The sequence below is a fragment of the Magnolia sinica genome, chromosome 15 (genome assembly GCF_029962835.1).
Source record: "Magnolia sinica isolate HGM2019 chromosome 15, MsV1, whole genome shotgun sequence".
NCBI lineage: Eukaryota > Viridiplantae > Streptophyta > Magnoliopsida > Magnoliales > Magnoliaceae > Magnolia > Magnolia sinica.
This window is the reverse complement of record NC_080587.1, coordinates 16,990,369-17,017,697: the sequence shown is the minus strand read 5'-3', so window position 1 is coordinate 17,017,697 and position 27,329 is coordinate 16,990,369. Positions and strand designations below refer to the sequence as shown.

Genomic DNA, 27,329 nt, shown 5'->3' with positions numbered 1-27,329 from the left:
AACTTCAGCCGGGGGGAGCAGGCAATTCGCGTCCTCCTTAACCTCGCGACTCTCCCTCTCATCAGCTTAAGTTCGGGCAAAACCCTAATTCCCTTTCTCTGTCTCCGAGTTTTTATTTCATCAGCTGAAATTCGGGTGAAACCCTAATTCCTGCCGAAGTATCCTCGCAGGTATATGAAAATCCTTCCCTTTTAGCGTTCGATTTTCTGGTGTGAAGATTCCCATGATCCGTTCGATTGGAATTACAGCCCGAAATCTGGATATTTTTATTTAATTCTCTCTCTTTTTTATCTCTTATTTGGGACATGTATCTGTTCGCTTTTCCTTTTGCTAGAAATTTTCTTAATAGAATTTATTTTCATTGCAAATTATTGTTTTTTTATTTCTGCCGAAGAATTAGATGCGATTCTTAGTTTATTGTTCATACAGATATCTCAATACATGAAGTATTTGTTTTCACTTTAAATGTTAGGGGTCATTTGGATGGTTATGACTTTCACCTAAGGGTTGGTTGGATGGTGGTAAATACTAAATGGTTTAAGGGCTTGTTTGATTTTCCAATTAGGTGGTAAATGCAGTGTAAATGGGTAATGATTATTTCCTTACGTATTTACCCTCACTCTTCCCTATATTTGATTTGACCGCTAACTTTTTGGATGCAAAAATCGAAAAGGCTGCAAAATAATTGTGGGTCCCACCATGATGCATGTTGCTTATCCACACCGGTCATCCATTATGCCAGCTGAATTTATGGCATGAGCCATAAAATGAGGCATATCCAAAGCTCTAGTGGACCATGCCACAGAAAAAAGTGAACCAAACACTTACCCTTGAAAACTTCTAAGGGTCGCTGTTTCTTTTGGTGTGGGCCACTTGAGTGTTGGATCTACATAATTTTCCGGCTCATGTGTCAAAACGTTGTGGTAAAACGGATGGACAGAATAGATATGTCATATACCTCATTGTGAGGTCAAAAATTTTAACTAGCAATTTTGAACCGGTTTCCAAGGCAGGAATTTCCAAAAATTTCCAAACGGGTGAAAGTGTCATAATTACCCATTTACCGGGTATTTACATTTGCATTGAAAAATTAAACAGGCCCTAAGTTACTAGTAAATCATTTACAGGCTATAAAAGATTTATAGCCTGTGTATTTGGCCTTATGTTGTAAATGATTTACTATAATCGTGTATTCACACTTGAGATAGTTTAGAGAAGTAATTCATTAAAACACATTCAAATGGCATATAAGAGTGGATTTTAAAGTGGATCATTGGGTTAGGCCCATCTCACTAAAGCTTATGGTTGATCCTCACATAAAACCAAGCAGCAGGTGAGCCATAGAAGTGGGCCCACAAATATAAATGCTCTTTATAAGGCCGGTAGCAAGATGCCTCTATTGGCGGAGAGAGAGAGATAGAGAGAGAGAGAGAGCCGTTGGAGTTCTCAGATAGTACACCCTCGATTGTGTACCTCATCTAAAAACGATTCCTCATTCAGGAAAGAACCGGACCAAACAATTTTCAGTAAGAAGTGGGCTACTCCTCGAAAATCCCTGTACCATAGGTTCATTTGTCGTTGGGGTCAACTTTCTTGCTTTAGATTTGCTTTAGGTGCCACTTTCTTTCATAACAAAGCCGAGAATAACGGTCGGCATAAAAGTCTCTCGCACTCAAGGAGATGCTGTTGTTGGATGTCATGGTTCTAGGGCGCTATGATCCTTTTCTTTGGAACAATCGAGGGCACTGATTGATTGCATCAATCATCGCTCAGTGAGCTATTTAGTAAATCATTTACAACTTGCCTAATTTACCACCAGGGGTCATTTGGATGTCCGTAAGTTTTTTAAGTTGTGATTTTCATCTAAAAGTGACTTTCAGGGGAAAGTCACATGTTGCTTATTTAGACGTAAGTTGTTAATCACTTACAGGTGGACACATACTAGTTAGTCAGGCCTGCACCACCTTCATCGGTATTGTGGTGACGTGGTGAGATATGATTGGTGGGGCTATATGCTGTCAGAGATGGGCGCGGGCCTTTTTTTGAAAGGTTTTTGATCGAGTACGTACTCGGCCCATCTCTAATAGCATGCAACCCCACCAATCACATCTTGACATACCACTACACCACTGCCAAGGATGGTGCTCACTGACTACCTAAACAGCATACCTTACGATTAAGTCATTTTTTTTTGTCTTTGGGTAAGCTATAAGTCAATTATAGGTGTAAGTAGTTGTGTATTCACAACAAGCAGAGCTTGGAGTAGGAAATCGTTTTAAAATGTTATAATTATGTAAGAAAGTTTGGCACAAAATATGCCATTTTATTTAGCCCCTTTAGATGATTATTTGAGCTGATTCTTAAGCTAAACCAATAATCAAGTGTGCTATAACAGCAGGCTCATGGATTCAAAATACTTGTAATGTGGTGCAATATTTTAATATAAGCATTGGAACGAAACTAAAAATATTAATAGTAAATCTAACAAATAAAATACCTCAATAAAAATATTAGAGATGATTTTATCCATAGAGTTGTTTATAAAGATAGCCATAAACATGATTATGGAGAGTTAGAGTGGATCTGGAGTCGTTAGTTTCTATTTGTAGTTGTTCTTTTCCGACATTTTAGTGAAGGACTCTTTATGGATCAATAGGATTTATTGTTTGCTTTTTATTATTAATTATGTAACCAATGGGAGTTTTCACTTGGTGTTTTGACATTGAATTACAATTATGTACTAAATGGCTGTAAAAATAAAGCCATATGTATTGAATTTCCATGGTTTTTCTTTTATGAGAAACGATTCTTATTGAGGTTTTAAGCATGTGTTGCTTCCTCTTGGCATGTGTTGCCTTTATTCAGCATGTCTCCATCTATAGGACCGGTTGCAAGGATTTATTATTGCACATAGAGCTAGGCACGAGATGACTCGACTCAACTCGAACCGAGTAGACTTCGTCCAATCCAAACTCAAACTGAGTTGAGTTCGAGTCACCCAGTAACTTGACTTGACTCAACCCGACTCGACTCAAAAACCGACTCAATTCTAACTCGACTCGATCCAAAACCGATTCAGTACTGACTCAACTCAATCCGTAACCCGACTCAGTACTGACTCAACTCAATCCGAAACCCAACTCATACATATAAATAATTATAATAATAATAGTAATAATAAACATATTTGACATTTCAGATCTGAGATGCTGTGTAGCTGATGGAGAGGCTACAATTCCGGCACGTGCACTTAGGTTCTGAGCTATGATTTCAGCCCATGGATACCTGCTGCACCCGACCCAACCCAACTCGATACCTGTGACCGGGTTGGACTCAGTCCAAGTTAGTCCAAGCCAGACCCAGACTTGGATTGGGTCAGACATGCTGGACTTGGTATCGAGTCGGGTCGAGTTTGGGTCATGTCTATTTCAAAACCAGGTCGAGTCGGGTCAGACTTAACTCGATCTGACTCGACTTGATCCCCAGCTCTAGTTGCACATGTTGTATATCTGTGTCATCTTGGCTTGAATATCAATTTTGAGGTCTTTAATTGAGGAGTTTTGCTTCTAATAGTGGCACATATTTAAGATTCATACATTTAATTCTAACTTTCAGATTTAGTTGCATAAACTTTCCTGCATCTTGTGCATTTTGTTTTGAAAGTGAGTATTCATGAAATTTTTTATTTTATTTTAAATTGAATAACATATACCATTATCCCTAGTATAATGATGCTAGGTAAGGCTGGTGAGTTTCCATCTATGTATCTCGGCCTTCTACTTTGCATTGGTAAGCCTCCAAAACATTTATGGGACAAGGTGATAGAGAGGATCGAGAAGAAATTGGCTGCTTGGCAAGGTCGGTATTTATCCTATGGTGGGAGGCTCACTCTTATCAAAGCGGTTTTCTCGAACATGCCTTTATATTTTATGTCTCTGCTTAAATGTACCGGTTCAGTGTTGGAAAGGTTGGAAAAGCTGAGGAATTTCTTTTGAAGAGGGAATTCAGAGGGTCTTCTTCGGTGGGAGGAGGTATGCAAGGGGGAGCGGGCATAAAGAATTTGGGGGACTATGAATATAGCTCTTCTAGGGAAATGGATTTGGAAGTTTGGATCAGAAGAAGATAAATTGTGGAGAGAGATCATAGCAAGCAAGTACGGTGCTGGGGAAGGAGGTTGGTTTGTGAAAAGATCGTCTCTGTATCGGGCTTCTAGCTTGTGGAAAGGTATAGTGTCGACTGAGCATTTGATTCACAACAACTTTTGCTTCGAAGTCGGAAATGGGAATCGTATTCTCTTTTGGTCAGACAGATGGTGTGGGGATAGGGTGCTTTGGGACGAGTTTCCAAGGATAGCCGCTCTCGCTATGGATCGAAGTATTGTTGTATCGTGTTGCTTTGAGGTTATTGGTAGCTCGGTTGTGTGGTGTCCTCCATGTCGAAGGAACCTTTCAGATGTTGAGGTGATGGAATACTCCGATTTGCTCAATTGCCTCAGGCCGATCATTCCTTCGCTCTTTCAATCTAACATCTTGAAGTGGAAAGGCCACCGTTCGGGAAACTTTTCAGTCCGTTCTTTTTACAAGATTTTGACAGCGCAAGATAGAGTCTCCAGTCCATTGCACCTATTCCATCACTGGTTCTATGGTGCTTCTCCCCGAGTGGTGGTCTTCATGTGGTTGGTTAGCCGCAAAAGGGTATTAACCATTGATAATCTCCAACGCAGGTGTCTTATTCTCCCTAATATCTATCTTCTTTGTATGAAGGATGCAGAGTCTATTGACCATCTGTTCATACATTACCCTTTCTCTTGATTGGTGTGGGTATCGTTCCTAGTTGACTTTCAATTAGCTTGGGTCATGCCGGCTTTGGTGGATATGCTTCTTTGGGTTTGGCATGGCAGCGGTGGCGGTGAAGTTGGGAAAGCGGTTGTGGGCCTAGTCATTACGGCGATCTTTTGGCTATTTGGAAAGATAGAAACGAGAGATGCTTTAAGAATGGAGGCACTGCAGTAGATAAAGTTATAGAAGCAGCTAAACAATTCGTGAGAAGCTGGGCTCCTTTTGCCCAAGCAGTTTAGGCCGCTTTGTTTCTCTCTTCGCTTGTTCTCTTTTTCCTTTTTTGCATTGTATTCTTTTCTGCCTTTGGCCGCCTATCAATAAAATTTGTTGCCTTTCAAAAAAAAAAAAAAAAACATATATCATTATCCAAATTTTATCTATTACTTATGTTACTACTTCTGTTCTGATGCCACATACAATTAAATGTAATTTATTGAATAATGATACATCTCTCATAAACTTATCAATTCTTTGTCTAACTCAGGTTTCAAAGTATCAATATTGGTGGCCGTTTTGGCCATACCAAGAGCTGATAGGAATCAATGCATATAGGTACCCATGCTACTGCAGTGTGAATTTTCTTTTAATTAAAACTTACAAAAAAAAAACAAAACACAAATAAACCAGAAGAATGAAAATGCCTATTTTTATAATTAATTTGTATTTTTTTGGGTGTTTTTATGCATGTATTCTTTGTGGTACAGCTACTGTTGTTTCTTTCCAGTGTTGAGTTATGAGTTTTAGCCACGAATGGTTATACTTGAAACATTTTTGAATCTCTATCGAATTATTCTCATGCTTAGCCAGGAATGGTTATGCTTAAATTGGCTTTTGCAGGTTCTTGTTGGTTGCAACCACTACATTCATTTTAGGCGTGATCTCATAATGGCTACTCGTAAGTATTTTATGTTGCTATTGCCTTTTTTCTTGGGTTTGTTTGAAATTTCATCCTTTAACGGAGATGGGAGTAACCATGATAAATTATTAGCATCCTTTTGAAGAAGTGGAGAAAACATTTTATTCAACATCACCTCATCAATAGCCTTGTCCCAGATTTTTGGGGTCTACTTTTCCCATAATTTGCTTGGAAAATGATCAACTGCCTACCTGACCTCAACCCTCTTCCTTTGCCTAGGTTGAAGGAACATCTCACTAGAAAAAGAAACCCTAGTTATTAGAAGGAACATCTCACGAGAAAAGGAAACATATTAGAAGGAAAACTATATTATTCATCATCATCATCCTTTTAGCCTTATTCCAACTAATTGGGGTCAGCTACACAGATAATGTTCTGCTATTCCAATCTATCAAGGACTTAAGAGTTATAAACTATAAGTCATCAAATCTTTTCTTGCTACCTCCACCAATGTCCTTTTGAGCCTTCCCCTTGCCCTTTAGAGTCTTCAACTTGAACGAACTCACTCCTAAGCAGTGTTTTAAATATCGACGATATCGGCCGATATATCCCACGATATATCTTGTATCCCACCTATGCGATACGAAACACACAAATAGTAGGATATATCCCACATGTTCGATCCGGTGAACATTTTTTTTTTCGATTTTTTTTCTATAAATCATGTTAAATCAATGTCAAATTGTTACAAATCCATTATTTTTCATGTTTTGCATGGCATGAAAAGTCATGGATTGGGAACTTCAATTTCGAGATTTGGAGAAGGACCGAGTTACAGAAAATGAAAAAATAAAATAAAAATCAAACATGTATGTAACCTTATCTAGTGATTCTTCTTTTTCTTTTGAATGTATTGCTTGTGTTTTCACATGTCTTCTAACATTTATAAATTATATAAATAGACTTTGAATATACTTGCATCAATTTAGTTAGACAACGCATAGATTAGGACCCTATACAAAGAAAACCCATTATGTGCACTCGTTTTTTGTAATGTTTTGATTTATAAGTGTGTATTGATGTCTTTTTAAACAATCACTGAAATTTCGTTGAAAATTTCAACCAATTTCCAATGTTTCCCCATGTTTCCAACAACAACGATACATTACGCGATACAACCGATATATCCCATGTGATAACCGATACGTATCTGTATCCCAAGGGTGCGATACATAACATGATACCGATATTTCGAACATTGCTCCTAAGTAGTAGTGCAATTCTTGGTTCACTGTTCCACATGGTCAAACCATCAAGTCTACTTTCTTTCATCTTACATACTATCGGTGCTACACTACTACCCCTAATTTTCCTTCAAAGTCTTGCTACTCATTCATCTCAACATCCTTGTTTCAGATACACTTATCTTAGAAACTTGTTGTTTGTTGACTGCCCAATATTCTGGCCCATTCCCATAAATCTTTGCATCTTATAGCTACCTTATACAATCACTTCTTTAGTTTGATTGCTACACACCGATCACATAAAACTCCAGATGCACATCTCCACTTATCTACCCATGTGTAATTATATGAGCAACATTTTTCTCAATCTTTTTGGTCTCATGAATTATCTGCCCAAGATATCAAAAACCATTCTGGGGTACTTTCTTGGTCCACTATCTTAACTTGTTCCTCATTTCTACTCCTGTTGTTACTAAAATTGCATTCCATATGCTCTATTTTAGTCCTATTGATTCTAAAGCATTCCTTTATATTTTAGCTTTGTGTTTTCTCCCTCCGTCATCTTGTCAATCAAAACTTTGTCATGTACAAACAATATGCACCGCGGGAACACTTCTTCTAAATGTCTCCTCAACTCATCTGTAACCAATGCAAAAAGATATGTGCTCAATGCAGATATCTGGCCTAAAGCCCTACAATAATTGGAAACTCACTTGTCTCTCCACCAATGTTTAAAAATCAGTTTTGTCAGGGCCTATCACCCACTGCAGATACTGAGTCATATTGGCTAATGCAGGCTGATACACCCCATTTAGGCTTTTTTACTTCCAAATCAGATTATTCCATTTTTATTTATTTTTTTCATTGTTATCTCAGAGATATGACCCATCCCCAATGTTTCCCATAGTTTAGACAGTTTGGAGGACTGTATCACATGTAAGAAGGATGAGTCACGACCATGGTCCAATGGTCATATATTTCAAAAAACAAGTATCCTTAAATCAGAGATTAGGATTGTTCGACCATTTTGATTTTGGGATTGTGACTCAAAAGCAATGGGTTCCGCCATTTTGTTGGTAATTTGAGTTAAATGTATGCCACGTGTACAATTTCTGGGTGCATGTGCACCAAGCTTCATGCTCTGCTAGAGCATAAAATAACTCCTCTCAAAAATAAAAATTCAAATTCAGCGAAGTTGCAGCTGTGGCATCTCATGTGCAGTTGCCACAAACACTAAAAGCTCATCCCGCGTACACATCCATCACATTAAGGGTTTTGTGGGCCATCTTGATGTATCTGTGTCATCCAAACTGTGCATCATGTGTGGCCCACCAATGAATATTAGTAAACCAAAAATCAATCTGATCCAAAACCCAGGTGGCCAAACTAAAGGAATCAGTTGAAAATGCACCAAACTTCTAAATTCAAGTGGTGTGGCCTACCTGAGTTTTGGATGAGCCTGATATTTACGGTGTCTGTTAGTATTGATAGGATACACTTTCTGAACAGTTAGATGTGTACATAGATATAAAGTTGGGCCGCAAACACATCTGAATATTATTCTCTGTTGGGCGTTCTCCCCCATTATTTTCACTGCTTTGCCCACTCGAGTTCTGTTTTTAATGCAGGGCACTTTCACCCCGGGCTTGAGTGGGGTGGCCTGTGTGAAGCGGGGGGCACTCGGGGTGAGCGGCCTGGGTGAGGCGAGACCCATGTGAAGTGGGGCCCACGGGGGGGGGGGGGGGCGGTGTTTCAGCCGAGGGCCTGACCCATGTGAAGCGGGGCCTGAGCTATGAGATAAAGGAATTGATTTGCCACGCTCTATCAATTCGAGCTTTTAGAGCAAGTGGTTAGTTACCATGCATCAAAGTAGTATTAGAGTAGAAGGTCTCAAGTTCAAGACTCCTCACTGGGGGATGATTAATGCATGGGCATTTTCACACTGGGCTCAAGTGGGGTGGCCTGTGTGAAGCAGGGGCACACTCAGGGTGGGCGGCTCGTGTGAAGTGAGACCCATGTGAAGTGGGGCTCCATGAGAGGGGTTTGGCTGAGGGCTTAACCCATGTGAAGTGTTGCCTGTGTTATGAGATAAAGGGATTGATTCGCCACGCTCTATCAGTTCAAGCTTTTAGAGCAAGTGGTTAGTTATCTTGCATCAATTTTAGCCTAAAATTTGGACTAAAGACTCATAATAGAGGGCACACTTGATGAATGAAACAAATCACAGACAAACACCATGGGTTGGCCCCACACAAATGCTCCTCAACTTTAAGCTACCGAGAGACTTGACTGAGTTGGAGCCAAGTTGGCTAGCGCTTGTGCAAAATGTGTGGGTGTACTGAATTATTTGGTGCCGATTTAAGTACGTATTGGGCAATATGCACCGCTTTCAAACAATAGTTGCTCTCCACTAGTGGTCGTCACATTGGTTATCTCCCTCATACATATCCTTAATTATGTCAATATATCCTCTCGAGATTCCTTTCTTTCTCAACACCCACCAGATTACCTCTTTTGGAACCATATCGTATGCTTTTTCAGTCAATAAAAACCACATGGATATCCTCCTCTCCTTATATTTATCCATTTTCTGCTTAGGTAGGAAAATAGCCTCAATGTTTGACCTTCCTCGCATGAATCCAAATTGATTTTCTGATACATTTGTACAATGCGATTTATCCAAACTGATTTTCATAGTACAACTCATAAGATTAATTTTTCTATAGTTAGTGCAGCTTTGAATGTTTCTTTTAGTCTTGTAAATAGGTGCCATGGTACTCTTCGTCCATTCGTTTAGCATTTACTTCCATCATACAATCTTGTTGAACAATTTTGTCTATCAGAATAAACTAATATCTTCAATGCACTTTGAAACCTCTACCGGTATACCATTTGGTCCTAGGGCCTTCCTTGTCTTCATCTTTCTCAAAGCTTTTTTACTTTAGTTATCCTAATCCTACGAAAGTATCTATGGTCTTCAGCCTCATTTGAGTTTATGCTTCTTGTTATCCATAATCCATCTGAGTTGTTTTCATTTAACGAGTTCTGGAAAGAGCTTCTCCCCCTTTGATTGATCTCATTGTCCTTAATCAATACCCTTTGGTCATCTCTCTTAATGCATCTAACATGTTCTAGGAAAACTATATTGATACAACAAAATATCTAAGGGTGTGTTTGGAAGGTCCCACCTTTAGTGACAAATAGGATGCACTTCCCTCAAATCAATTGGATGACCCATCATTGCGGAAGGTAGGAGAGCGGAATTTGCTAGGTGCTGTTTCTATTTTCAGTGCCAACCAAAACACAAGGACGATGGTCCCATGTTTGTCAAGACATCAAGTTTCCCATGTTTGACACCTTGTATCTATGCCGAACAACTAGGGGTGTCAACAGGCCGGGTTAGAGTTGAGCCAAGTTTTGCCCAAACCTGGCCCGCATTCTTCAACTCATGCCCAGGCCCGTGACGGGCCAAAACAGTACAGCCCAGCATGCTTATGCTAGGCCCAAGTAGTGTTCGAAATATCGGTATCACGTTATGCATCGCACCCTTGGGATACGTATCAGTTATCGCATAGGATATATCGGTTGTATCACGTAATGTATCGCTGTTGTTGGAAACATGGGGAAACATTAGAAATTGGTCGAATTTTTCAATGAAATTTCAGTGATTGTTAAAAAAGACATCAATACACACTTACAAATCAAAACATTACAAAAAAACAAGTTTACATAATAGGTTTTCTTTGTATGGGGTCCTAATCTATACATTGTCTAACTGAATTGATGCAAGTATATTCAAAGTTTACTCATATAATTTATAAATGTAAGAAGATGTGTGGAAACACAAGCAATACATTCAAAAGCAAAAGAAGAATCACTAGATCTGGTTACATACTTGTTTGATTTTATGTTTGGACATAAAGATTGCAACCGATTTGCGAGAAATTGGGAAATTTTTGATTTTTTTCAATTTTCTACAATTCAGTCCTTCTCCTCCAAATCTCAAAATCAAAGCTCCCAATCCATGATTTTTCATGCATAACATGAAAAATCATTGATTTATAACAATATGACAACTGATTTAACATAATTTAAAAAAATAATAAAAATTAAAATAAAAAAGGATCAATATATATATATATATATATATATATAAAATTTGCTCACCGGATCAAACATGTGGGATGTATCCCACTACTTATGCGTTTCATATCGCACAGGTGGGATACAAGATATATCATGGGATATATCGGCCGATATCGTCGATATTTAAAACACTGGCCTAGCCCAAACCCAAATCAGAGATTTTGTGTGTGTGCGCGCGCGCGCGTGTGTGTGTGTGTGTGTGTGAGAGAGAGAGAGAGGGGGGGGGGGGGGGGGGGGGGGTTTTTTGGGGGTTTTGCAAAATTGCCCTCCCAAACCCTAATGGGCCGGGCTGAATGGCTGTTGTACACAGTCCAAACCCAGCCTGATTTTAAAATGGGCTTGAATTTTGAGCCCAGCCCTCAGGCCTGATACTCCAGCCCAAATCCAACTGGAAGCCTGATGGGCCAAGTTGCATTGTGCTGTCTAAAAGCATATTATCCATATCATTTCAATACTAATAGCACTGAAAATCTAATCTCTTGATGTTTTACAACTTTTCTCTGAATTTATCAAGGAATTCGGTTTGAGAACTCTTGTGAAGTTGGGGTATTCTCAAAGTTGACAAATGCATACTGTTTGGTAGCGATTGGTGGATCTGAAAACTTCTATAGGTTAGTTTGTGGGAGCTATTAACATATCAAATGTTCTTTCCACTTGAGTGTTGAATTTAAGATCTGCTGTTTATTTATTCATTTATTAACTCTTGAGCATCCTGCAGTGTCTTTGAAGCCGAGTTGGCAGATGTTATCCCTGTCGTTAAAACCTCCATAGCAGGCAGCAGGATAATTGGACGACTATGTGCTGGTGATCATTGTAGAGCTGCTTATGTTGGAAGCTCAAAGGCCTCCCTTATGTTCATTCTACTCCTGACCTTCATTGCTTGCTTCTTATGACAGGAAACAAGAATGGGCTTCTCTTGCCACACACTACGACTGATCAAGGTAAGTTTGAGGCTAAAATGAAGTTTCTTTTATTTCTTTTCTTCTGTTTATTATATCTTTTCCCCTGCTGGATATGGTTCTATTTTAAGATGACAGTGAGCTATATAAAATTTTATTATCTGACCCATTTCAGTGGGGAAGATTTGGTTTTTGTGGATTAAAAGAAGCAAACGCTTTGTGTTTAGGTCATAAACACTGATATTCTTCCTTCTATTCGGAAGGGTTTCATTTCCTTATTTAAGTACTATTAACAATTGGAAATGGTTGTTCAATTCATGCTATGCATCCTCACATGCTCTCATTTCCTTGTAATGTAGTTTTAAGTAATAGGTTTGGAATTGTATTAATCTTGAAAGATAATATTTGCTATTTGTTTTTTTTTTTTTCCAGCAATGATATTCACATGCTGATCAGATGCACACAAGTGAATTCCCTCAAAGTCACATTCCCCTCTCAGATAGAGGGGTGTTACTTGTTGGGGACATACAATTCTGATGTAATTCAACCAGTAGTTACATTTCAATTAGAGTAAAATGGAGACAACCAGCTTTGATTATATCCATCACAAGGTAGTCTTAATGCATCTGTATAGTTTCTTAACCATCGGGAGCAGTGTTCGTACTATCAGTTATCGTTACATGTATTGTTGGCTGGGGATACAGAAACTTGTATTGATATCGCCGATATTATCACTGATACCTGGAAATGCACCTCTGGCTGAGGGAAACATTGGGGAAACACAAGGAAATTGTGGAATTTCTCAATGAAACTTCAGGAGATGCTAAAATACACATATTTGCATAATATTAGGAATCAAATAATTGCAAAAAAGATGCATACATAGAACGTTTCTCTTTAATGGGAGTCTAAAAGCATGTAACAGCAATGGTTATGAAAATCGGAATCATATCGGCCAATATGCTTGTATCATATCGGCATCGGCTCGATACGATACACAATACAGGGTCCTATCGGTCCAATACAAAATATCACCATATTGGTTCATATCGGGGCATATCGGCTGATACACCCTGTATCAGTACTAATGTTTGGTACCCGTATCGGTCAAACCAATACGGCTTTTAAAAAAAGCCCCAGGCTGAACCTTTTTTCAATCTCTCTCCTTCCTCTTCATTTTCACTTGAAATAATTGCAACTCTTTCCTTCCTCTCTTCATTTTTGCTTGAAATAATTGCAACAGATGATCTCTAAGTGATTTTTGGCAACATTTCCATCAAAATGGAGGATTAAAACAGCTTGATTTGAGTGGATTTGAAGAATCGAAGGTTTTGGGCCCGATTTGGAAAAAATCGAAAAAAGCTTTTTTTAAAATTCTTGTTCAAATCCTTTTAAATCATCATTTTGTACCTAGATCTACCAAACAATACTTGATTTGCAAATCAATTTCATGTATTTTGGGTTTTTTTTTTTTAATGTATTTACAAGATTTTCTGTATTTTTCAGAAATTCCTTTTTTTTTTTTTTTTTTGGAATCTGATCACAGATCTTGCATGGGGAGCCATTTCAAATCAGATCTACGCTAGATGTAATTGGAACTGTTATATATATATATATATATATATATATATATATATATATATATATATATATATATATATATATATATCATGAAATGTAATGCCCCTATGGGTGTTTCTGATCAGATCTACACTAGATCTAATCGGGGGATTTTTTGTTGAAATTTCTGGAATTTCAGAAATGTTTTTATTTTTATTTTAATATCATGAAATGTAATGCCCCTATGGGTGTTTCCGATCAGATTTTTTAGTTTTCTTTTTCCAAATTTTATGTTGATTTTTCTAGAATTTCAAAATATGATTTTTTTTTTAATTTTTTTTTCAAGTCAGTTGAAATGTAATGCATAAGGGGGTATTTCCATCAAATCTACACCAGATCTGATTATAAATTTGGGGCATTGTTGGGGAAATCGAAGTTGGGGACTTAGGTAAAATCTAAAATTTGTTTGATTTTTAAGATTTTTTTTTTCTTCTTTCAATTGCAACTTGTAATTAGCTATTAATGCATGATTAATTGTTTAAAGCTATAGATCTACAAATTTTGGGCATGAATTGTAAAAGTTGTTATTTTTCATCATCTTTTTCTTTTTTTTTCTATTTTGGATCAATTTCTGACATATATCAATAGTTTATACAAAAATAAATAAAAATTGAATACCACAACTTACAATAGGTCAACCCGTCAGGACAACATTCTTACCAAAGAATGGTTCGACACACCATTGAATACATGGTCAAGACACACAAAAAAAAAAAACAAAACGAAATGATAGATTCTTTGATATCTCATTTTTTTCCCTATTTTTCTAATATTTTCCACAATTTTTTTGCTTAAAATTTTTTTTTGACTAATACGGGCCGATATAGCCCCAATACTGATACGTGATGCCGTATCGTATCATTTTTCCGTTGGGCCGATACACTAACCGATACAGAACCATGTGTATCACTGACTTAGGGAAACATTAGAGAAACATGTGGAAAATGGTGGAATTTTTCAATGATACTTCAGGAGATGCTAAAATACTAGTCAAAAATATGCATATTTGAGAATCAAATAATAGTGAAAAATATGCATATTTGCATATTTAAAAATCAAATAAAAAGTTTCCTTTTATTGGGCCTAAAAGCATGTATCATTGACTTGGAGAAACATCAGGGAAAATGGTGGATCCATCCATCCATCCATGCACATACATACAAACACACATGCATGATTCATCCATCCATGCATGTGTCCACACACACACACACACACACACACACACACACACACACACACAGATACACGCGCGCGCACATCCAGCCGTATAATCCCTTGCTACGTCCGATCAAACCCCTGCAGTTTCACTTGAAATGGATATGCAGACTGACAGGATCAAGCTCTCAGATTTTTGGGGCTGGGAAGCTCTGCCGCAGGAAGAAATAGGGTTTTCAAAATCCATTTCGCAAAGGCTTTTAGTTATAAAGCTTCTTATATCTTGCGAGTCTTCCACCATTTACAGCAAACAAAGTTTCTCCAACCGTTAAATTTGATGTCCAAAATCAAAGGGTTAGAATAATCAATGGGTGTCAAAAACTATATGTCATCTATCCACGACTGGGAGCACAGTTTGGATGGTCCAGATGGACCATATGGACTGCTATTTGTGATCCATTCGAGTCACCACCATTTTGAAATATGCATTGGACTCAATATATTAAAAAACTTGAAAAAATATTTGAGTTTCTGGTAGCATACTCTACCAGCGATACACGCTACATGCATGTAGCATACACAGCAGGTCCAGTAGCGCACACTACATGGACCACACACTACCAACGTATGCTACCGAAACATCGGCGATACCGGTACAAGCAACACTTAGGATTTACACAGTTGAAAATATTGGCGATACATTGGCGATATCGAATATTGATACATTGATGATACTTAGTGATATATCGTTGATACCTGGAATTTTTTATACTACCAGTACTATTGGTATCGCTACCAATGTTATCGGTATTGCCGAGATGGAGATACAGATAATATCGGGGATATTATCGTAATATCGGGGATACTTTGAACAATGATCAGGAGTTTGTAGTGAAATTTTCACTGTTGATAATTAAAGAAATCAATCAAGAGGTTCTCTAACTTAGCAAACTCAAAAGATTACAGAACCTTTTTTAGACTGTTCTTCATTGAGCACAAAAATGTTTTTTGGGTAATTTGAAAACCTTAAGAGGGGCTTTTTGCACCATAACCCCTCTGCAGGACAGCACTTTGAATATCTTTCTAGCGTGAGTGTTTTGGTCTCAGAGTTGGAACAAAATGACAATCTGAAAACTGTCCTCAGGCAGTGCATTTGGGTGTCAGAGCTTATGTAGTTTGGAGATTTTGCAGTCAGGCACAATAAAAATGATTACCATCTGAAGCTTTACCCCTCCCCCAGATGGAGAGCTTCCTTGGCGGAGTTTCTTTTTGGTATTACAATATGTTTTTCTCAGGACTGTTTATTGTATTACATGCAACTTTGATATTGTATTGGCATTCATCATTTACATTGGCTGAATACATTCCTCATTGCTTTTCTAGAAACGCATGTCAAGTTGTTTCAATAATTGACATGCATATGAACATTTGGTATCCTTAAATGTTTTACCGATTACAAGAATTCCTTCAATGTTTCTTTGCTTTTGCTGTAGAGCTCCAGCATTTGAGGAACAGTTTGCCTGATCAAGTGGTTGTTCAACGCATTGAAGAGAGACTATCTGCCTTGGGAAATTGCATAGCTTGCAATGACCATGTTGCACTTACACATACTGATCTGGATAGGGTAAGGGTCCAACCCCCCCAACTTTTTCTTTTACTTGAAAAAGGTTTTATTTTATTTTATTTAGGTTCTTTTGGTAAGTGTAGAAGTTTGAAATTTTCCATTGCCAACATTTTGCATGATAACTGTGTGAAATTGAATTTGCACCTTTCAGTTTATCTTTCAACCAAAACTACTGCTTGAAAAATAAATAAATAAATAAATAAAAATTGATGTGCCTATAATGCAGCCCCTCTACCTGCCAGCACACATGTCAAGTTGGCACCATGTGGTAAACATCTGGGCTTATGCATCATGTGGACTTCGTCATGTAGATTTTTCTGTACCCTGGTCCAAAAATGAGGCTATCCACTCATTAGGTGAGCTACAATGTGTGAAACAAATGGATGGTTTCCTTCTACTTGTCTCATACTATATGCCCTGCTCATGAGATTTTACTGTGTTAACTTTTGTGCAAGGAATCTATATGGCGGGTATTGGATCTCTCACATGTATGCCAGATTGGCACGTGTTCGAGTGTATAGAAGAACTGGGCTTTACATGGATGTTGAATTAGCAAACTTCCATAAAATTATTTCACCGATCTTGATACTTTGCAGTTTGTGAATGGGTCTTTCTGATCTTCCATGTATTGCATAACTTTTTCCTGAGACACTATTTTGGTCTGTCTTAAAAATTCTATGCATCTTGCCCATGTAACTTGGTGTACATGTGGTGAGGTGGTCTATTAATCTGCTGGGCCACTGTACAGATGTGATATGGTACAAAACTTTGGCATCCAGCTGTGAGTTTTGTAGGTTGAGTGTAGACCTTTGCCTGTTTTGAGCTAATTGTTCCTTTTGCTGAGTGCTGACTGTACAGCCACAATCCAATCCCTACTTCTTATATTAACAATGATATCCCACATGTTTTGAGCATATGGAGAGGGGCCAAGAGTCCTCTATTTATAGGCTTTTGGTTCCCTTCTGCCATCCTAGAAGCCAAATCCCTTTAGGACTCACCCTTCCCTTTTAATGTTAGCTCCTTAATAGGATTTCTTAGTTGATTCGGTTACAATTACTTAGAGACCAAGTTTTCTTAAAACACAAGAAAAGACCATACACGTATGTGAATGCATGCGTGCAAGCCGCCCAAAGTAGTGATCAATTCTAACATTCTCCCGCTTGGTCCACATGCGAAGCACTTTTGACACCTAAACTTATTTTATTGAAAACTTTTAACTTTTGAAAAACAACACATCTTAGGCTTGGCACCTAAGAAACCTTTTATTTGTAATCATGAATTTTTAAGACTTCCGAATGAAATCCAACTTAGCTAATCGTCCATAACACCTCGCTAAGTAAAACCACTAATGTGAATCGTGGTCTTTAATTAAGAAACATAGGTTAATCACATAATGTCGACTTGCACCTTATGCCCACAGCAAGGCCTTTGTGAAAGGATATTCCTGTTAAGATTATCGATAACCTTTCATGTGAGCACATATGGAAAACAGGAAATGTAGAATCGATGAGATCTCAAAGTGTCTACACTAAAAACACATCAAAAGTGACTTGTAACATCCATTTTCTTGGCATTCTCCCTATAGGAATTTGGTTTACAATTACTTACAGCCCAAGTTCTCTTAAAACACAAGAAAAGACCCCACATAAATGCATACGCGCCCATGTGCATGCATGTCAGCTACCCTAAATAGTGGTCGATTCTAACATTGAAGTATCAACATGTATCAGTATTGTAAGGAGAATGTATCACAACAAAAATCACTTAGTAATATGGTACGATATTTAGTATGTCTCGTTTTTACCAATCAAATGATTGGATGCTGAACATTATATGGTTCTAGGCAGCTCCTCTGCTGACAAGTGGCATGTACCTCAAAATCTGAACTGTGTAAATAGTGGACCTATTATAGATGTATTATAACCCAAAACGTACACTGAAAGTACGACTGGAAAGTAGTAAATACAAATTCCTGAGAAAGTCATTATTCAAAAGATCAGGATTATTAATTAATCTGATTTGGGGATTTAACCAATCAGCACCTGGTCCCTCCATTTGCATGGTTCAGATTTGTGATCCATGCCCTGTGTGCATGGGAAGCTGCCCTTGCACAATAATTTTGCATCTGTGGTATAATGGCCATGTACCGTGGATACATGGGATGCCAACTATCTTGAGACGCCGGACAATGGGTTACTTTAAACAGCATTTTAAGGAACTTGTGGTGTCCCAACTGTATACACGTGGCATACATATAAAACTATTTTTTTTTTTTTTAGAGAGAGATAACTGAGACTTTCATTAAAAGGAAAACAAGGGAGCAACCGACCCACTGAGGTAGTGAGTCAGTTAGCTCCATACAAAAGCACATTACAATCTTTTAGAGGGATAACAATACAAGCCCATTCGAAAATATAAAACTAAACCCTTTGCACAATGGAATCCCGCCCTTTAGATTCCCCTCTAAAACATCTCCCATTCCTCACTTCCCACACCGCCCACCAAATAGTCGCAAGAGATAATCTCCAAATAATAGATTTCTGCTTTCCAGAGGAAGCATCATGCCAGGCCTTAAGCAGCTGACCCGTCGAATTGGGAAGAACCCAAGACAATTGAAACCAAGAAAAAATACAAGACCAAATCTGACCTATGAGAGGACAGTGAATAAACAGGTGATTGATAGATTTTGCATCCTCCATGCAACAAAGGCAAATGTTGGGAAGAATCATACCTACCAGCCACGCAAAAACCGCAATCTTCGGGGGAATCTTGTATTTCCACGGCTTATCAATCCACACTTCTTCTGTCACCTGACTGATCCTAGTGGTAAAGTTATAAACAGATTTAACCGAGAAAAGGCCCGATTTGTCTGGAATCCACACCAACCTGTCAATGTCTGCCTGGTTAGGTTTACCATTGCTAATGCACAAAAGGATAGCCGCATACTCTTCAATCTCCCAATCTTGGAGATTTTTTCTTATGGGAGGGTTCCACACAACATCATTACCATGAATATCATAACTGTCAGCCACCGATATGTATCTGTTTGGAGCAGTGTTTTAAATAGCGGTAGTGTGTTGCGTAGCGTTCAACCCTCCATAGCGTGTAGCGAAATGGCGTAGCATGTAGCGTAAGCTACACAATACTTCTATTTTTAAATTTATTATTATTGTTATTATTATTTAATGATAAATATTAAATAGTAAGAAAAAAGCAAAATATATAAATGTCACATTCTTCAAAAAAACATACATTACAGTGGACCCCACACATGTGGGCCATGCCATACACCATAGTGGACCCCACGCATGTGGGCCGTGCTATACACACACCACAGTGGACCCCACGCATGTGGGCCATGTCATACACACACAACAGTGGACCACACACATGTGGGCCATGACATACACACACCACAATGGACACATGTGGGCCATGCCATACACACACCACAGTGGACCCCACGCATGTGGGCCATTGCATAAAACACCACAGAGGACCCCCACACATGTGGGCCGTGGCATAGAACACCGCAATGGACCCCACGCATGTGTCCCACGTGATGGTTGGATGGGTCAAATCCATGCCATACACACCACAGCCCCCATAAAAAGAAAAAAAAATTTTGAAAAAATGACCATAACATTTCAGTATAAATAAAAAGAAAACTCATTAGCAATGATTGAAGGGACAAAACATACCTTAAATAGAGATTTAATCAACTGAAAATTGATTTTTGGGAGCTATGTGTCCGCGCGGCTGCGAAAAGAGGGATATGCGATTTGTCCCTTGTTTGGGCTTCAATGCTCCTGAAATTCCAGCAAGATGATACTCTTGTAATTCTGATTGAACTCCAAAAATCGGATCTAAGAAAGGGCTCTTCGAAATTTTGGAATCAAAGTTTCAAAAATGGGGAACCTATGGCTGCTGCGGCACTGCAATAGGGCTATTCGAAAGCCCTATTGTGATAAGCCCTATTGCGATTGTTTTAAGTTAAAAAACAAATGACTTATAATATGAGTCTCCCACCACCTACTTAAAAGTAAAAATGCCCAGTCACCACCATTTAAAAACAAGATTTTAACTAAAAGGACTTTTATTTTAAAATTATTATGGTAGTCCCGAGGCGTACGCAATATACGCTACACGCTACATATGTGTAGCATAGGCTACAGCCCTTGTAGCATACGCTACTGCGTATTTGCGCTATTTTATATGCTACTTAGCATTTTTTGTACGCTACGCTACGTAGCGTACACTACACGCTACGCTACCATGCTATTAGATACACTGGTTTGGAGCTAGACGATAGATGTTTGGGAAAGCACATTTAAGGGGTTGATCCCCTACCCACGCATCTTCCCAAAACTGAATATTATCTCCTTTACTGATAGAGAATCAAATGCCTTGTTGAATCTCCCTCTTCATGCCTAAGATATCTTTCCATAGGGCTGAGGCCCTATACACTGAACTGTCTCTCGTCCATCCACCCCTCTATAGACCGACCATATTTACTCTTAATCAAATGATTCCAAAGAGTATCCGGTTCATTTCCAAGCCTCCAGATCCACTTTCCTAATAGGACTCGGTTCATGCTTCTGAGGTCCCTGACACCTGCGCCACCCTTGTGCACATTCTGACACACCGTCTTCCAATTCACCAAGTGAAATTTCTTCATGTCTTCCTTACCATGCCAAAGGAAGTCCCGTCTGAGTTTTTCGAGCTTGCCCAAGATGACATTCAGACATTTGAACAAAGACATGAAGTATAAGGGCAAGTTAGAGATGACCGCTTTGATCATGGTGAGACACGCCCCCAACAAAGATAAGTACTTGCACTTCCATCTAGCTAGGAAATGTTCAAATTTGTCGATAACTGTCCCATAAAGACTTAGGAGGCTTTTCTAAGCATAATGGAAGACCAACAAAGGTAGTCCGAAGGTTACCGGTCGGACAATCGAAGGAGCCCGCAAAAAAAAGAGGTCTCAACTTCTTCCATGTTAACACCAAATATTTTGGACTTGAAGAGGTTGACTTTGAGACCTGATACCACCTCGAAGCACCAAATTACCGTGCGCAAATTGCTGATTTTAGACTGATTAGCTTCGTAGAAAAGGAGGGTATCATCCGCAAATTGGACATGAGAGATTGGAGCGTCCATCCCTCTAATTGCACACCCTCCTATGATACCAGCTTCTTGACCTCTTTTCAACATTCTAGAGAGGGCCTCCCCGACGATAAGGAAAAGGAAGGGAGATAAAGGGTCCCCTTGCCACAGCCCCCTTGAACTCCCAAAGAAGCCTTTGGGGGACCCATTGAGGACGACCAAGAACATGGCAGAGCTAACACATTCATTAATCCAGAGACACCATTTAGCCCCAAAACCCATCCGCTGAAGCATGTATTGAAGGAATTCCCAATCAACATGATCATAAGCCTTTTCAAGATCAAGCTTGCATACCAGAGATTTGGACCCCGATTTGTGAATGGAGTGAAGACATTCGTTCGCAATCAAAGCACTATCAATGATCTGCCTTCCCGCGATGAACGCACTTTGATTCTCCGATATAATCTTCCCCATGACCTTTCTCAACCTAGACGCTAGGACTTTAGCCAGTATCTTATAAGGGCCACCCAGCAAACTTATTGGCCTGAAATCCTTTAGAGAGACAGCACCTTGGATTTTAGGAATGAGAGCAATGAAGAACGCTCCGAGAGCCTTAGATAGCCTGCCTCTTTCGTAAAATTCAGAAAAGAAATCCATGATGTCTCCTTGCAGCATATCCCAAAAAAACTGAAAAAAAGGCCACCGGGAAACCATCAGGGCCAGAGGCTTTTTCTCCTTCCATATCTTTAACAGCTTCGAAGACTTCCTCATCCGAGAATTTGGCTTCCAGGGCGAGCGCTTCTTCTGGAGAAATCTGATTGAAGGGAAGAAAATCAAGTTTCGGTCTGCACCAGCCTTCTTTGCAGAATAACTTGCTGAAATACCCTACAACCTCCTCTGAAATGCACTGCTAATCTTCAGTCCGCTCACCTCGATCTCCAAGCAGTTGATCCTGTTGACTCTAGCACGCGCGAAGGCCATAATATGAAGAAAAAAAAATTGTATTATTGTCCCCCTCTGCAATCCATTTATGACGAGATTTCTGTATCCATGAGGTCTCAGCTTCGCTCACCCTTGAAGAATAGTTGTGGATTCGCTGGGCCCTTCTATTCCACGAATCAGCAGACAGAGGAGCATCATCTGAAGCATCATCCAGCGCCTGAAGCTCAGCAAGCATAGCCTCAGTTTCCCGATCTCTAGTGTGAAGGAAAGCTTCCTTCCAGTCATTGATCTTGACTTTCAAGAGCTTAAGCTTTTGAAGAATTCTGAACCCAGCGAAACCATCTACTTCGAACCCTGCCCAGCACCCTTTAATCAGCTGAGGGAAACCTTCGATCTTCAGCCAGGCAAGGTCGAACCTGAAAGGTTTCGGCCCCCAGTTGTCTTCAGGCATATAAAACTATTCAGACCTTCCAATTCATGAATCCCATTGTTGATGGATCATAGCCGAGAACTTGCATGGATTAGATGATCTGAGATCTCTGAAATTGCCCATTGATTCCGGACCACTTTGCAATTTTAGTTTTAGCAGTACACTTGGTTACCAATAATTCTGCTATTAGGATCATCACATCAGAGTTATTTTCAGGCTATATTCCAGCTGCCATGGTGTTCATGATTCAGAAGGTCTAGGTATAGCACATGTATGCCATGTGTGTGGTGAACAAGTCACCACTAATTTAAAATGGTGGGTGAACAAAAATGTTGGACTGTCGCACATTAAAACCCATAGAACTGATGATAGTTCAGGTAGCCGTAGCACAACATGCACCTTCCTCCACACACCCCTTTACAAGCAGCAGTCAAGTCAACAAGGCATGTGGAACATCTGAGCAGTGCATAAGGTGGCCCCAAACATGAATAACCATCCACAGAGACCAAAGTCCCATTCATCAGGCTGGCAACAGGTATTAGTTGAATAAGGGCATCTGGCAATTGTATTTAAACCATTCATTCTTTTCCTGATGGCGTTGGCCAACCTAATGAGAGAACTTGCCTTGTTTCATTTGTGCTCATCTTCACAGGATGGGCCACCTTGTTACTGGTCACAGGTCATTCACACTTGCCAAGTTGGCAGGAATGTGGCAGGAATGCTGTGTGAAACTGCATGTGGAGAGGGTGCATGTAGATCTAGTTCACCTCCACACTCTTCAAGCAGATACTTAGCACTGGCACAGTATTGACTGCCATACACTGCAACTGTACATGTGGCATATATGTAATGCTAATTCAACAGTCCAGATCATGCAACCTGCTGTAGATCAGATTGGTTGGTTGATCCAAACCTCTGATTAATAAAGAACTGATTGTTCAATTCAGACCATTGAATAGTTTCCATTTAGAATTACAATAGATGTCTAACAATCAGCCACAAGAATACCTGATCAGTTAAAATTTGGCTCATGGTTTGAACTGTTGCATTTGATCTATATGTGTGCCAGGTGTACAATTTCTGGCTACATGCATGTGAGCATGACACTCTGACTGAGTATCAAATCTTTCTCCTCTTACAAAGTCTCATTCAGGGTATCAATGGGGGGTACAATTTGGGCAGGTTCGGTCAGGTTGGGGGTCAACCTGAGCACGACCTGACCACAAGAGCACCCAACCTGCAACTCAACCTGACCCAAATTTCAACCCTTGGTTCCCAACCAGAATTCCCCAACAACCTAACCCAATCCAACCCGACCAAATTTCAACCCTTTTCCCAACCCAAATTTGTCTATATTCAATCCTAAATGGACTTAACCCAATCCAATCTGACCCAAATACATGCAATTATTCCTAACTTGACCTAATCCTACCTGAATTTGCTCAACCCGACGGGTTGGACTTTTCCAACCCTAACACAACCTGACCCCAACCCAACCCGAACTTGGGTTGGTTTTGCAGCCCACGTATCGATGTATTATATCATATCAGGAAGGTATTGTATCAATCCAAGGCTTGATGCAACATGCCCAACCAATATTTTTGGGCCTCGACTTTGACCAAGGCAATTTGAGATTTGGTTGAGTGTCCAGCATCTCCCAAGAGCTGTTGCTTTAAGGTGTTTTGCCTCTAAAGTTATTTTGCTTTTGAATTCTTTCCATTGATAAAATTTAAAGGAGAAGCTGATACACTCCTTGAACTGTCAAGACCAAGTTGAGCTGGACCTGTTGAGTTTTTTAAATCTAATTGTTAAAAAGCCCTTTATGAGATAGTTGATGTGTGTTTCATTTTTGTATGAGTTCCAGGAAACAGAGGAGCTGATTGCAGATGTTCTCGGAGTCGAAGTGTTCAGGCAGACAATCGCCGGAAACATTCTCGTGGGTAGTTTTTGTGCATTCTCCAACAGGGGCGGCTTGGTATGAAATGAAGAAACAAACTTCCTTCTATTGAGATTGTAAAGAAATGAAGACTTATAGGGTCCTGGGGCATCATTAGGAAATGCATAATATCCATATGTGCCCTGGCCAGACAAGTGGGGTCTGGAGTTAGGTGATCTAGACCATTGATCTTACTGGTTCTGCCCAGGATGAAGGTCTACATTAAATCTTCTGATTTGGAAGATCCCACCCCCAATCTTTGGTCTTTCTCCCCAATGCTGGTGTATGTTTGTAGGCAACTGATTGAAAGGTAGGATTTCCCAATCTTGGGGCATTTGGCATCCCCCTTCAATGGTAGGGCCCAGCCTGCTAAACCATGATTGCACTTGTATGCAGTGAGGCAAATGCACTCAAGATTTTTGAAAATTTTGCAATATTTTCGCTATAAATAATCTAAAGGATATTATCGCAATAATAGCATAAGGTATTTTCACAAAATTGTCCCAATATTATCATAGAAATTATTTAAAAATTTAACTAACCCATTATATAATTATATAGTTACATTCTAAACTTATTTATTATTTTTTATAAATATTTTTACTTTTTTATCTTTCGCGAGATATTCTCCATAATATCACGAGAAAAACCTTAAAATATAAAAATATCCTGAGAAATTCCTGAGAATGAGATTTTTCACTATGCTTTTATGGAATTAAAGTTGCATGAGGGCACTCTACGTGTTCTCATTAATCAAGACCCTACAATTCTTCTCTAAATAGATGCACTAACTGAACCCATGGCAAAACAGGTCCATCCGCATACATCCATTGAAGACCTTGACGAACTGTCAACCCTCCTTCAAGTACCACTCGTGGCAGGTACCGTGAACAGGGGTTGTGAAGTCATTGCTGCGGGGATGACTGTTAATGACTGGACAGCTTTCTGTGGGTCTGACACTACTGCGACAGAGCTCTCTGTTATTGAGAGTGTCTTTAAATTGAGGGAAGCTCAACCAGGTGCGATCGTTGATGAGATGAGGAAGTCGTTGATCGACAGCTATGTTTGAGCCTCTTGTTCTGGCCCTTTGCAAGGTATTTACTCCAGCCCCGTTTTCTTTGAAATCGCATGAGCAAAGCTATGCAGTAACCTCACTATTGCTGAGCCTTGAGTTTGTCAAGTGCCCATCAGGACTGTTGATCTGGTACTCCACAATGTAGATGGTGAATTCCCTAGAAATTCCCAAGATTTGAAGATCATAGAATCCAATATGCCCTTGTATCTCATTGAATGTTGTCGGTTTCAGAATTCTCACAGGACAGCAATCAAAGGGTTGTGGATTGTTCCTTTAGGGGGATTTTCAGGGTGTACTGTGTCCATGAAGGGAAATCCCCTTAGGTGGAATTTTAGGGAATCTCTATCCATGTTGGGGAATCCCGTTAGACAGATTTTTAGGGAGTCTCTCATTCACACAGGGGCCTATCATATCAACAGTGTCATGTCTGTATGACTTTTCCATGTGGCCCATTTGACAAACTGGGGTCTCAAGGATACTATGCATAACGAGGGCTGGATGATGGACCCGAATTGTCTACAGCACTGTGCATACAAAAGATCAGCTTGATAAAATGCTCAGATGGGCCACACCAATGAGAACATGTAAATTTGCACTTAAAGCCTCTAAACTTCACCCATGAGTTTTGGATCAGGCTGATTTTTTTTATATGCCCTTCATCCTGGTGAGTCACACCTGTTGAACTGGTTTGATGAAAGACACATTGGTTGCCCCATGCACAATTGGCCTTGATCCCCATTGTTCCCTGTGCTGTGGCCCACCTTAGTTGTGTATATGACTGATATTTGCCCCACGTCTGAGAGTCAAGGAATGCACCTGATTGATGGAGTGGTTTCACACATAAAACATGTTGAGCCCCAAAGTTCTTGGGTGTTTTACACACAGGTGTTATAGACAATTCCACTTCCTGGATCATATAATTCCCAACCCAGGTAGATTTCATTGGGTAACGAAAGAATGATGATGGATCATCATCTGGTATTTTCTTTGCCCTAACATATTCACATTTCTCTGATCATATCAACATGGTGATGATACATATTTGGGTCATGATGCAGTGCACTCTAAGCACATGGCAGATGCTGTGATACTTCGAACTTTGCTAGATTCATGGCATGCATTTTCATGGATCAACCTTAACATAAAGGTTGTTTCAGACTGTATTTCTAATGGAAGGAAAAGAAAAGAAAGAGGGTCATATACAGAAGTGATCGTGGACCATTTCTAAGCAGGTGTGATTGTGATTGCCGATGAGCAGGCAATAAGATGGTTGTGCATGGTGCTATACAAGTAACTGAAATTAAATCGTCAAAATGGTGGACTATTATTTGGACGTCGTTTGTATGCCGGTAAAGTCCTTTAAAGCGATTACAGATATTCTGATTACAAGGGCTGTTTGGATGCATGTATTTGCCCGTAAAGGTTTTACAAGCTGTAAACATATTACGGACTCGT

At 39.4% G+C, this 27,329-nt stretch overlaps 1 protein-coding gene across 2 annotated transcripts; it reads left to right on the top strand.

Annotated features, from left to right (window-relative positions):
• On the top strand, positions 1-27,329 carry LOC131228050 (eukaryotic translation initiation factor 6-2-like). Of its 2 annotated transcripts, none has more exons than XM_058223881.1 (9): positions 1-170; positions 5,676-5,733; positions 11,599-11,695; positions 11,803-11,888; positions 11,981-12,025; positions 16,255-16,385; positions 24,728-24,838; positions 25,611-25,893; positions 27,107-27,329. In XM_058223881.1, exons 2-8 carry the CDS (start codon positions 5,724-5,726, stop codon positions 25,866-25,868), a joined length of 738 nt encoding a protein of 245 aa, XP_058079864.1. In that variant the 5' UTR covers positions 1-170; positions 5,676-5,723; the 3' UTR covers positions 25,869-25,893; positions 27,107-27,329. The 2 variants fall into 2 exon arrangements, with proteins under 2 accessions (XP_058079864.1, XP_058079863.1); XM_058223880.1 differs by having other exon boundaries at positions 5-170; positions 26,933-27,329.

What these genes read in the sequence shown, in the direction of transcription:
- LOC131228050 (XM_058223881.1), top strand. An exon ending in ACACACTACGACTGATCAAG is followed by an intron (nt 12,026 to 16,254) that starts GTAAGTTTGAGG and finishes CTTTTGCTGTAG; the next exon opens with AGCTCCAGCATTTGAGGAAC. An exon ending in TCTCCAACAGGGGCGGCTTG is followed by an intron (nt 24,839 to 25,610) that starts GTATGAAATGAA and finishes ATGGCAAAACAG; the next exon opens with GTCCATCCGCATACATCCAT.